Source organism: Syngnathus floridae, chromosome 7 (assembly GCF_059516105.1).
Source record: "Syngnathus floridae isolate MCC-2025c chromosome 7, RoL_Sflo_1.0, whole genome shotgun sequence".
Lineage (NCBI taxonomy): Eukaryota > Metazoa > Chordata > Actinopteri > Syngnathiformes > Syngnathidae > Syngnathus > Syngnathus floridae.
This window is the reverse complement of record NC_142419.1, coordinates 16,897,558-16,911,348: the sequence shown is the minus strand read 5'-3', so window position 1 is coordinate 16,911,348 and position 13,791 is coordinate 16,897,558. Positions and strand designations below refer to the sequence as shown.

At 42.8% G+C, this 13,791-nt stretch overlaps 1 protein-coding gene across 1 annotated transcript in view; it reads right to left on the bottom strand.

Annotated features, from left to right (window-relative positions):
* The window catches only part of schip1 (schwannomin interacting protein 1), a 137,379-nt gene that overhangs the window by 90,401 nt on the left and 33,187 nt on the right, over positions 1-13,791 (bottom strand). The window contains exons 6-8 of the mRNA XM_088380655.1: positions 4,683-4,747; positions 4,523-4,594; positions 4,166-4,301 (exon numbers count right to left, since the gene is read on the bottom strand). Of these exons, the coding sequence (XP_088236781.1) occupies positions 4,166-4,301; positions 4,523-4,594; positions 4,683-4,747 (273 nt within the window). The remainder of the gene's footprint in view (positions 1-4,165; positions 4,302-4,522; positions 4,595-4,682; positions 4,748-13,791) is intronic.

Below are 13,791 nucleotides of genomic sequence, written 5' to 3'. Positions count from 1 at the left end.
CAGTCTCCCAAATTGGACATAATGCTCAATTATGGCCTTGTTGGCCGGTGACGGCGGGATGAGCGGGATAATGGGCCGCCGCTGTGGAACGTGCACATCAGAGCCAGCGAACAGTCTGACGTCACCCAGAAACACTTTCATATTTAATTGCCGCTGCACGGAATTAAAAAGGCTCAAGGAGAAGGGATGAAAGACCAAATTGTGGCCTTTTAAAGACGGCAAAATGATGATAAAAGCGTATTCTCTTTGAAAGAGGCACCCCGTTGTGGTGCTGATGTGAGAGAAAAACGCCTTGACACAAGGCTCTTAAAAACGCTTCTTTTGACCACATTATCGAGGAAAAAAAAACCACAGCATGAATGTGTCGGACTCAGAACGATTGTGTTCTGATAGTGTCCCATAAACAAAAAAGAGCATCACCCCCCAGAGAGGCATGACAATCCTTTTTGCTGTGCAGCTTTACTGGATCTGGAACTCCTCCCTGTAGCAGGCTGCCAGTGACTCTACATAAAAGCAGAACAGTGACCCCCAGTGGATCCTACTGGTATTACAGCATAAGATAACTGACTTCCGTCTAAATTTTTAAAGCACTTTTCTTCAGGGTAAACAGTAGACTATCTAGACTCGACGAGTTCTTGCTCCCAGTATGATATGCACGATTTTTTTCGCCAATTTAGTAAATAAATAAATAAATAAATAAATAAATAAATAAATAAATAAATAAAAGTCTCTATCAGCATTCTTAGACTTCCACTCCATTTAAGTTCATGGAAGGGTTAATGCACACTTATGAGTTATTGTTGTTGAGTTTAGAGAATATTAAAAATATTAACTAAAATGTCGCCCATAGAGGTTGAATTGAGAATATGGAAATTGGGGTTGTTCGATTCAGATTCAGATTCAGATCAACAATCACATAGCTCAATGTTGAATGTTTTTAAATGTGTACATCTGCAAGCGGAATAGATCATATTAAATGTCATCTGTCACAGTTTTGTGGTCAGGTGAGCGGCTGAGTAGGCCTCCAATTCCATCTTATATAACACATGGGGGTGAGGTGGTTTGAACGTCCACGAGTATCACATCTAAATCCAAGGAGTCAAACGAATGTCACTCCGCGAGCTCATTCAAGCTTTCAGCAAGTGCGGCGGGTTACGTTCACAAGACGGCTGAAATTGCACAGCGCATCTTCAGCCGGCGAGGGAAAGGTCACTAATGATTTTGTCCATCAATAACGCTCACGCTGGCGAGTCCCTGCCGCCGCTAGAAGAAGCTAGCATCTTGCACAACTTTATATCTAGGTGAGAGATTACAACAGGAGGGATTATGTCCATTAAAGCTTGAAATCTGCCCGTCCGGCCTTCTCCCGGGGAATAAGAAGCAGCAGTGTCGGCTGTCTCGTCAATCAATTTGCAGTCGGGAAGAAAAAAGAGATTAAGATTAAACCAGTCCGCCTCCGTGAGTCGTTGGTAAAGTAATTTGACAGAATCCCTAAATCGTCCTACCATTGTATGTGGTATTACTGTAACAGGATCGTAAAAAGCGCCGCACCTTTCTCTCCGCGACGAGTGGGAGGCGAACATTCAATTCCGAAGGCGGACCGTGTATATGCAATTTGCATGATTGCCAAATATCATCCAGGTGAAAATGAAGCGGGCTGGCGAATATGCGCAGCTCACACGTAGCTTGGCAGGTGGCGCTGTAGTGATTTGGATGTGCGTTCATTCGCCACAATATTAGGTACACCTGCATAAATTAAGAAGATTCACTACAGGCATTATTTACATATACAGTAATAATGCTAATGCTAATGTATATAAAAAATATATGCAAATTTTAATATAATAGCTAATGCTAACACACGCACACACACACACATATATATAAGCGACACGGCAGGCTTCATTACAGTAAACCCAAGAGAGGTGAGCCTGAGGGCTAAAGTCATTCATAGCGTGATAATGCTGAGCCTTTAGTGTAATAACCATTCTGCAGCGCTGACACAATGTGTGACCTTAACCGCATCCCTCCATCCATAGCAATGACAGCTTGTGCAGTGAACACAAAAAGGAAGCTTTTTACAGAGTTAAATACTTGCAGCTACCCGGTGGCTCAGTAATCTCCTGAGGTTCTAAAAGCTTTGTGTAGTGATGAGCCAGAGGAAAAAAAAATGGTGGCGGGTTATTCCGGGACAGCTCTGAAGCTAACCTTTAGAAGCAAAAGGCGGCTAAACAACAATCTCGGAGGAGGAAGTCGCCGCTTTGTGCACGTGCTAACTAAACGTCTCCCACTAACCCCTTTCAACTCGCAGCCCCTTGAAATTCACCAAATTTTACCAAACGTATCTTATCTCTGCTGCCAGACTTCCATCGGCACAAGCAAAAGGAAGATGAGGACAACAATGGACAGACCAGGACGAGTGAAGGACATTCAATAAAAGGAATAAGGTTCAAATAAACAAAGAGGAATGCACTTATTGCAATAAAATACATAACGAGATAAATATGGATTAAATCATGTTCAAATGTGACATAATCATGTCGCCACAACAAATAAATCACGTTAAGAATGGAGAGTGATCAATACAACTAAAGCTCGCTCTGACTTCATGCAGTCAGCGCTGAAGTTCTTATAGCGCCACATCGCCCTCTAGCGGCCATAATCCGCTCCCGCAACACAAATCAGCACCACAAAAGTGGACAGCTCCCACCGCTAAAATGCCACAGAAGCAATTCAACCGTTCCAATGAATGTCGTAATTTAGTCACACCCCCCCCCCCCCCCCCCCCCATCCAAACTAGACTGATTGACGAGCAGTTATAAACACGCATCCATCACGGCGACAGTCTCAAATTGAAGTCGGGGAGTCATCACATGTTGACATGTTTGTGTTGACACGTGATTGCCATGTGTGTGGCTTGATGCGCCCGGACAATATTATGAAACAATAAAATCCCGACAGTTGATTCATAACGGCGCGTAAAATTTCGAGTTTTGCTAGGCTAGCTTAATGAAAGCTATCATTTCTGCCTCGTTGCTATGGAGCGCGAGGATCGATAATAAACAAAGACGTCTACTGTAGAGCATCGCCATGGCGACGAGCCGGCTTTTGGAGCTCGTCAGTGTCACACGTGTTTTATCCGGCCTAAAAATTGCATGAGCACAACTTCAATTGTTTTTCTCTATACGGCACACACACACATACACACGGCTCTTCCAAGACGAATGCCGGAGGGTCAAAGGTTACACATGCAATCACGTTGGAGACGGAGACCACATTGCTGCTGTGTCTCGGGAAAATACGACTGTGTGTGTTTGGGGGTCACGGATGCTCAGTCTATATTTCTATGTTTGTGATGAGCTAAGCATTTTCCGGGGATCCCAAAAAACGTGACGACTTAATCGTCACGAGAGAGCGAATGAACGCATTTCACAGTCTCGTCTCGGCGCTCGACCACCTGACCTCCTTTTATCCACTCGATCCAAATCTAATCGTCCTACTCGGCGCAGCGGACAAGTGGCGCCTTAATCGTCCTACTCGGCTTTTCTTTGGAGTGACACAGCGGACAAGTGGCGCCTTAAGATGGAAAATAAGACATCTGCGAGACTTAACCTGCCTGTCGACTGGTGTCTCGGAGATTAGGTGGGGAGTGAACACAAATTTGAGTCGGTGTTTGAGGAAGGTGGGGGGGGGGGGGGGGATGTCTGCACACTGAAGGTGTGAGCTAAGATATACTGCCACCTTCTGGACAGGAAGGGGAACTCAACAGAAGTCAACTTTCACCAGCACGCCATCTTGGCAAGCATAAAGATCCCAAAACGTACACCAGCAATTATCTTCTTCATGAAATTCAACTCTTACTCAAAATTCAAGAAGCATCTACTCAATTCAAGCACTTTCATTTTCATTCAATATTTTGAAAATAATTATCACTATTATAATATGATCATGATTACTATTATTTTAACTATTTAGTTATATGATTATTTTTATTATTTCCTTAAATTATTATTATTATTTTTAATTTAATCTATGTGGTCGTAGAAATAGAGTCAAATAGTGTGATTGCTGTTTATCCATAATTCAATCCAAAAGTATTCAATCAAAAAGGATTTAACCCAAGAAGCATCTTCACGAATGCCGCCAGCAGCAACGCACGACTCACCGGGGTGCTGCCATCAGAGAGCGTGGCCATGCTGATGGACATGCTCATCTTGTCCGACGAAGACAGCGAGGACGGGGAGGGGCTCCTCTTGTCCGCTTCTTGTCTCTGGAGGAAGTCACGCCAGGCGCGTTGGATACTAAACACAAACACAAGCACAGCTAAGAAACGGCAATTTTCCCTCCACTAAATCTAAATTGCTACCTATTCGTGTCACATCACTACCTGGGCCTGCAAAAGTTCTTTTTATCTCTTCCAAAATCATCCGTCAACTTGTCAGCTTTATGTCGTCTGGCCTTGAGTAAATCACGGCAAGAAAGTTTGAAGCGTTTTTTTCACTGCGACATTTAAAACACTCACATCAAAACTTTGGTCTCAAAGGGCGGCACGTTCATGTTGATGTTGTCGTCTTGGTCCACCAGCAGGTCCTCGCTGGGGGAGAAGAAGACACATAAGTTTAAACACAACATATGATACGAGGAGCTTTTTTATTCGATTTTTTATTCGGTCGTCCACTCACGTCTGCAGCTGGAACCTGCCGCCATTTGTTTGCTTGAAGCCACTCTGGAGACTCTTGAGCTGCTCCTGCGTGACACGCAAAAACATTTTTTTTTTCAAATCTCGACAATGAGATAGTCACCAAAATAACTTTCACCTTCTCACTCCCGCGCCCGGCTTGGATTTTTCGCCCCCTCCCCTCCCTTCCCATTCAGCTCCCGTCCTAATGAGGACAAGGCTGCCTCGACATAATTGAGCAGACTAATTCAATTACGAGGGAGCAACAAAGTTTAAGTGGAGCGGTTCTTCCTTGACGAGCCAAAGGGGGTTCAAGCGAGGCCGCCAGACGAGCGGCTGGAGCGCACCGCTGCCCCTGCGCGCTTCCACATTAACGGGGACCATGTGCCATTGCTGTACGAGGGAGACGAGCCCATCAAGGCGCTCAGAGATATTATAGCTTTGAATTGCTAAAATGGACCATGCGTGTAGTGCTTATTTGGTATTTCATGCGTATTTTAATATAATGTCTGAACAGTAGAATGCATATTGCAGTAAGGAGGGGGGGGGGGGTCACAAAATTAGGTACACCTGCCTTCACAAAGATAATAGTTGCATTTTTAACATCAGCCATAAATTGTACAATATTGGGATGAAGTTTTATTAAATCTGGAATGCATCATTGGAAAATGTGTTTTTACCTTCCAGGACCTCTCTCAATCGATTTAAAGTTTTTGCAATAAGAGGATAGATTTGAAATAATGTTTACTTGATCACATTTATGGGAATTTGTATGAAAAATAATAACGAAAACACCTCACATATGTAGATTAAAAAATATATAAAAAAGTTAAAAATACAAAACAAAAAAATATATATGAAAATATAAAAAATATTCAACCTTGAAAATTAGAAATCTGCTCCAATTTCTTTTGTTGCAATTAAGCTGTAAACATTTAAATAACAGAAAATAATGAAAAAAACCTTGTGCAGTGGCTCCAAATATCTAATACAAGTTTAATGTTGACAAATTGCCTTCTCTGCAATATTCTAACAAATCAAGGTCCACCTGCACCACTTAGAATCCCAACCAATGCAAACTCCAAGTACAAGAATAAACAAAACAGTGACTTCATCCCTTATTCATTAGCGGCAACGATATTTCAACCGAAGCATTAATGATTATTCCGCTAACCAGAACCTCTAATGTCCCCTCATTTCCTCAAATTGAAAGTCAGGGGATTATTTTGGCTATTGGGTGCAGCCAGTGCTGCTTTTCTCATTACGTGGCCTCCCACAAGGAACAAGTCGCTCATTAGATCGAATCAAGCGCCGTGATTAGTGATCAATGACGGCGTCAATGTGCTGTTTTACTCTTTAAGTGCGGCTGTCTGATGAAAAGAGCAAATCGGAGGATAAACCAACGAGGATGAATCTCCAGCCGGAGTTTCGAACCTTTCTATGATCTCGTCGGTGTCGACTTTGTTTCTCTCGAACAAAGCTTTCTGCCTTTCTCTCGGCCTCGCCCCGAAAACGCAGCTGTCGCTCTTGTTTTAAGTGCACCGGTCTCCGTCAGACACGCGGCGCTTTCAAATGTGCCGTGTGGGAATTGGCGGAGAGGATTAAAACCAAACAGGAAAAGGAGCATCAACGAGTCTAAAAATATCTAAAGAGATGCACAAGTTGTACAGAAGTGTGTGTTCGTGTGTGTGAGACAGAACGATGTGGTTTACTCGAAGGTGAGTGTTAAGGGGTTAAGCGTTTACCGAGATAAGCTTTGACCAAGGGGCTCGGAAATGTATGTGTCAGTCTATCTCCTTATACGTTGGTGTGTGTGCGTGTGTGTTTGAGCAATTCAGAGTGAGAGAGAGGGCATGAAAGCCATACGATAGCCAGAGATAGCTTGTGAGATAAAGCCAGAAATACTATATAGTGAGAGAGAAAGATAAAAATAGAAAGTTGGTGGGAAGGAAGGTAAGAAGGAAGGAAGGTAAGAAGGAAAGAAGGAAGGTAGGAAAGAAGGAAGGAAGAAGGAAGGAAAGAAGGAAGGAAGAAGGAGGGAAAGAAAAAAGGAAGGAAGGAAGGTAGGAAGGAAGGAAGGTAAGAAGGAAAGAAGGAAGGAAGGAAAGAAGGAAGGAAGAAGGAAGGAAAGAAGGAAGGAAGAAGGAGGGAAAGAAAAAAGGAAGGAAGGAAGGAAGGAAGGAAAGAAGGAAGGAAGGAAAGAAAGAAGGAAAGAAGGAAGGAAGGAAGGAAAGAAGGAAGGAAGGAATGAAGGAAGGAAAGAAGGAAGGAATGAAGGAAAGAATGAAGGAAGGAAAGAAGGAAGGACACAGACAGACAGACAAGACAGTCAAGACAGACAGAGAGAGATAGATAGATAGATAGATAGATAAACAATACAAACAATCCGTGTGAATAAGCCAATCATTTTCAGCTATTTTTATTTCTAGTGTCTCATTTGTGTCGCGCCTGTGAATCGACCAAGCGCGGCTACGAGCGTGTGCTTGCCAAACAGAAAATCCTCGCGCCGATATCCCGGGCGCAATATTCGCCACTTAAGCAAAAGCCTGACTTCAGCAGGACAATTTAGAGCGACTCCATCGCATCGATTTCAATATCTGCAGCCCTCCACGTTGTGTAATTACGACGGATGGAAAGGAAACGTTTTGGACGAGATGCTGCCGTCCGACATGGCGGAAGTCCGCACACCTGTGTTCTATGCGCACCTGCGCCAAAATGGACCCTCTCGAGTGAAACCCCCCTCGACCCAAAAAAAGTAACATCTCATAAACTAAACACTTGCATAATTTAGAGGCAACGCTGACAGAAAATCGATAGTCATTTTGGACTTTGGCAGTGCCAAGCAGGCTCGTATTGATTGTTGTGTGTGTGTGTGTGCGGACGTGTGTGTTGGCACACGTGTTGCTGGATTTATGGTCGAGTCGTGCGGATTGTAGGGAAAGGGTCTGGGATGGCGGGAGAAGAGCAACTCTGACGGAGGAGAGACCTTGAACCCCGACGAACGTAAACAAGCAGAGGAGATAGCGCTAACACGCTAACACTCCTAACATGATTCTCAGTGAGGGCGAGTAAATGAAAAAGTTGGCCAAAGTACTCATTAATCGAATGAAAAAAAACTGTCACCGGCGAATTGCAGCGACAGTACGAGTATTCGAGACGGGTGTGAAATAAAAGCTCGTAGAAGCCGGAGTGAAGGTGAAAGGTCAAAAGCGAAGCCCCCCGCAGCTGCTATTGCGCTTTCATATGCTGCCTGACGGCATTCATTTGGAGGACCTGCAGCTGCAAGTGAGCCATGAATAGAAGCTTGCCAGTGCAGGTGCGAAATGACGTTCACACACGAGAAACGTGGTATTTCCGAAACAAAACGCATATAATTCCTCAAATAATGGCCCCAGGATCCTGCTGCTATTTTTACTCAGCGGATGACAACGGACTTTATTTGTATACAGTAAACGTGGGAATAGCTTGAGGAATATTTTAAAAAAATATTAATAAAATATGAAAAATAAATCAAATATTTAAAATTGCCTCTATTTACAGTTTAAGCCGTAAATATACAACAAAAGATGCCCAGAAAACTATTTAATATCATTTAAAAATTAGCTACCAAAATTGCTTTCTACTTTCCTATTCAGCCAGCACATTAGCGCCATCTTGTGGCACCTTGGGGGATTACTGGGGCCTATGTTGCTACCACATCAAAAAATTGTAATCCATTCTACGACACAAGGGGACACTGTCCTGAAGCAAAAAAGAAAGAAACAAAAAAAAAATTAAGAGTTAATAGCTGCCCTTTGTAGACTCTATATTTTTTAATTTGCCGGCAAAGCTAATACGTTCTCTTCACTTTTTATACTGCTTATTGTTTTTATATTGACTTTGCAGTGCCTTGGGTTATTTTTACGGCCACCCGCTATTGTCCGTGTCGTTCTTCACTGTCGTACGTTACTCTTTCCTCGTAATAGAATCTTTAGAGCCGTGTCTGCTTATCCCATTTTCTATGATAAGATAATAAAAAATAATATGTTTCCATACGATCTCGCTTTTCTTCTATTAGGATCAATAAATCTCACAATTTGACCCAGTATTGCGATGGCCCTTGCCGATTTAAAAAAAATAAATAAAATGGACAGCAGTGAGAGTGATGATAAAAAGCACGTAACACAAATCCTTCTCAAACATGTCAAATATGACACAGCTCAGAAAAACAACTCATCATTCCTGACATTTGACTGACAGCTCTCGCTCCACCTGCCTCCTTGTTATTTCTCCCGCTGCTAAATTGGTATCGGTGTATTAGTATCGGTCAGACATTCACGTCAGAGTTTAAAACTACACTTCCTTGTTGCCGGTGAGAACGAAGCACGTGCGGAGGTATCAGAAGAAGTCTTTCGGGCCAGAAGAAATTAAATTGGACCAAGGCCAGCCGTCCGGGCCGAGAAACGAAGAAACAAGAGAAATGGCCCGCCTGGCAAATGGCCTTCATCTCGGCCCGTATTCGGAGTGTAAATCAGTCCATCGCACCTTCCGACCCATCGGCCCGCACACGCACCGATGATTTAAATAGCTGCGCCGCTCCTCGAAATGTCCCTTAACTCAGCCGAGGGGAGCAGAATGACAGACAAAGAGAGAAGACAAACGCGCAGGAAGACAAATGTCGAAAAACACAAAGTCATCTTCAAGTTGAGCTCATTTTCAACTCTGTCGCCATCTCTTTAGAAACAAATAGTTTTCTACTTTTGAGATTTTTTTTTTTTGCTCCACTTGGCTCCGCTCGTCAATACTTGATGAGCTTCCCGACGGGAGGCGCTGGCAACAAAACCCGAGCCAGCACGGGCTCGGGTCGCCATCCAGCGCCGCAGCACATTGGCCAGCTGTGTTTGTTTGCCTGATGAACGTAATTAGTTTCGCGATACACACACAAAAACACACACTCGGGCTGCCCACTTTTTTTGGTATAGACAACCTAAATTAATTCGAACTGCTGCCCACCAAAAAAAAAAACCTTTTAAAGGTGAATCAATGCAACTCAATGACGTATGCGTTCTATTTTTACTGCACTTGAAGTCAAAGCTGGCAAAGAGCAATGAAGCAAAAGTTCAAAAACGACATGCAAAGAGGCCATTACGACGGCCGTGGCTTTTAAGAGGTTTAAGGCAATGACCATATAATTGCAAAGTCCTTCTCCCCCAGTTGCAGTCAAAGCGGGACATTTTCCTCATCTTATTAAAAAACAAAAACACAAAAGAAAAAGCAGTTTTTGTTGGAAGCTCGTGTATTGCTTCAATTGTCACGCTCTCAAATCCCCGTAAAATAAAATAAAAGCTGTTCAAAAGTATTCAACGTGTGCCAAGCAAAACGAGCATTTTCAAACAGATGCAGTTGAATATTAAAAATGATTGCCGGCCAGATGTTACTGGGTTGGAAGTATGAGGCGAGCTTGTATGTTTTGAAATTCTGCTAAGAAGGAAAACTCGATTTGCATTTAGTTTGAAAGAGCAGAACATTATAAAAAAAAGAATATAATTCAGTTTTTATTTGACCAATTCAAAAAGGAGCACAATTATTTTGGGGTTGAGACTCGGATCCATTATGATGTGCTGGAAATTTTTTAGATAAATATATATATAAAAAAAATTAAACCTCAGAATTTTTATATAAAATGATTAGTTTGAGTTAGTCAAGGGCACATAAATCTCAAAAAATAAATCTAGAAAATGTGTTTATCAAAAATAGCAAATTGTTTATAGGTGATTAAATTAAAAAAAATAGCACTATTATTTTAGTGGTCATTACTTTTGGTTGTCAATAAAAACATCCATGTGACTCACTAATTATTTTAACAATCTATTTCTAAATATGATATTGAGAGAAGTAAAAATTGTGTTGTATAAACAAACTGATATGTTTTTAAAAAACAGGAGCATCTTTCTAACTTTGTCCAAGCATTTAAAAATACGCCAATAAAACAAATCGTCATTTTTTAATGATGAAAATGTGAATAAACATCTTGAACATTAACAGAATACATTGAAGTTCCTCCAAGTAGACTAAAGCGACAAACATCAACCTCAGAAACAACAACAGCTGTTCCAAAACCCCTGATGGGAGAAGAAGCTCAAAACCAAACAACTGTTTATAGAGCGTGGCAAGTACTTTGAACCCGCTGCCCTATACACTATATGAAGTCGAAAAAACTTCACATCAGAAAAGAACAACAAAAGCAATTAGCGACATAAACAACGGAGGCCTATTCAAACGTCGTGAATAACTCGGGGCCATTTGGACCATCACCAGGTAATCCGGCATAATTACGGGCTCGACCTTGAGGCCGGCAGTGGGTCCAGTCGCCTCGCGGCCAAAAATCTGTCACAAAGCCGCTCTTCCACTGATGCTAACCTAACTGGTTTCACACAACATTGCACCATCTGCCCCGCAAAAAAAAATTCTGCCTTTCATGCCCTCTACACATACATGTTGCAGGCAGGCTCCCGAGGGTGCCCGGCTCCAGCCGGCGCCATCGCTGCCATCTCGGCTCTTTTCTGCCACGGGGCCTCAAAGTCTCTCAGTGGGCTCCGATGTGTGTTTGTGTGTGGCGCTGATAGCACACGCTACAGACAGGTTGTCTTATCTGTCGTCGACCCTGGCCACACTTTGGCTTTGTGCGAGCAGGCAAAAAAAAATTGCAATTTTTGGATTTTTGGAGAAAATACATTATCTAAGAATGCACAAAATGATTTATGCAACATTGAATTTCCAATTGGCAAATTTCTCTTCCACTTATTCGAATCATTTTTGAAATGCCAAAAACAAAACAAGAAATGTCGAACGTCCTATCAGACATCCATTAAGATAAATTTAGTCATCCATTCACCGATTAATGCATCCGTCCATCTTTCGCAAAATCGCTGCGAGCAACAGTAGTTTTAATTGGCCAATTACGGAGTCTTGGAAATTGCTTCAAGCGAGTCTCATAAATGATCTACACCGTCCATATGACATAATTATACGAAAAAAACTGTTAATAAAATGCACCATAATTATAAAACGGCATTGATGTATGGATGCTGCCGAGTTGACATCAGCTGAGTGTCAGCCAAATGTAAATGCATTTTTAAGGCATACATATGCTGGTTGTCATGGCAACTGCGGTGATCATACGTAAGGTGTCATCTGATGGAGACATTAAACTAGTCGACGTGTGTTGCGTAGATAAACGCAGCGAAAAATGTTCCAATCAGCATATTTTTACCCGAGATGATACCCGAGAAACACGGAACTTTTTTTTTTTTTTTTGTATGTCGTTAGCACTTGCAGCTTTCCCCCGGTGGGTCGTAATCAGAGAGCTGTAAAGGCGGCTGTTAATATGCCAGAACAAACACACAATAAAATAGCCGCTTTTACAACGCCGCTCAATAGTGGCGGCCCAGCAACAACTCACAACTGTACTATTGAGTGGTGGGCAGTTGGGTGGGGGGGGGGGCAATAGATACATATATATGCTGAAGAGCCGAAAGTAAATGCATGCAACTATAAAATGTGTTTTATTAGGCATTATGGTCAAATGTAGACATCGGCATTGTTGCTTAATAAGATTGTAAAGGCAGCGGCGGGGTCGGTTATAAAAGACGTGCAGACTAAGGACTATGAAGTCCCTCGGGGTCTTTTAGTTTGGCTGATATGATCCAATTTGGGGCTTTTTATTTTGCGGCCAAACAAATTTTGCTGATGTATTCAAACGATGTGTCACTTTCGGACTCCCGAGGGTGTATTATTCATAGTGGGGGGGAGAAAAAAAAAAGTGAGGAGTTATTGAACTTCTTTCAAAGCATGGAGCACTTTGCCGTGACTTTGATTTTACGATTTATTTGATTTTTTTTATGTATTTCTGACTCGCTAGGGTGTATTATTCATAGTGGGGGGAGAAAAAAGTGAGGAGTTATTGAACTTCTTTCAAAGCATGGAGCACTTTGCAGTAACTTTGATTTGACAGTTTTTTATGTATTAATTTTATGTATTATTTAAAATTTTATTATTTAAATTATTATTTATATTTATTTATTATTTTGATTGTGCTTGGATTCAATTGATGACATCACTGCCCTTGTCACAAAACGCCAAATCACGCACGGATTTGCATCCAAGGTCTTGTGACATCACACCAAAAACGACTTCAGGGGGATTTAACTTTGGAGGTTCCATTTTACCTCCACCGGTGGAGCTTTCGCAGCGTGCACGGCGCCCCCGTGACTACTAAACGTAATGTCGGAGCCGGGCGGTGTATCCCTTTAAAGGTACGCTAAGTACAAGCCCATCATGACTTGGCGCTTGGGCGGCCTAATAGCCGCCACACAAGTGACAAATAAAGGGGGCCCGGTTGTTTACAAGGTTGCGGATCCACACGGATGCGCGCTTGTATAAAGAATCATGGCCCCGCGCTTGAACTCCCAGTTAAGGAGACTGTCCATTAGCACTGGACCGAGCGAGCTCTGTTTCAGGCTTAATGAAGTAGAGCGGCGCGGGAAAAAGAGGAGGCCTGATGAATGGCGGAGAACGGGTCATAGGAACGTGACAAACTAAGAAAGAGTGAGGGTGATTTGATTTCAATGTCTTAGCACAGCGATGGGGAAACTTCAAATGGCACATTAGGCACATAAAAGAAAAAGCTCCTTTACTGGGAAGTATTAAAAAAAAATGTATTCAATTTCTCCGATTGAACTGTCTGAGAAGAATCGTGAAATCGAATCATCCATATTCTGCTTTCCTACTAAAACCAAACATTCTCTTTTCAAATACTTCCGAAGGCTCATGTTCTGCGCCTGCTGCTAAATGCTAGCCAAAGCCCGGCGTGACTCTCCTCGGCTCAGCGGGAAATGATTAAAGTCACAGTCTGGTCTGCCGGTGGCACTCGGGTGGAACCACTCGGCAGCGGTGCCGGGCCTCTTAAAAAGTCTAAGCTCGCACGCACACACACGAGGAAAATGTAGTCAGTCACCTGTGCAGGGTCATGCGCCGAAGCAGCGGCGGGGAAGGCCGGGAAGGAGAGGGAGGCGTGCAGGCGGCACGGGTGTTCATTAAAGGCCAGCGGCGCCATTTACAGGGAGAAACAAGGC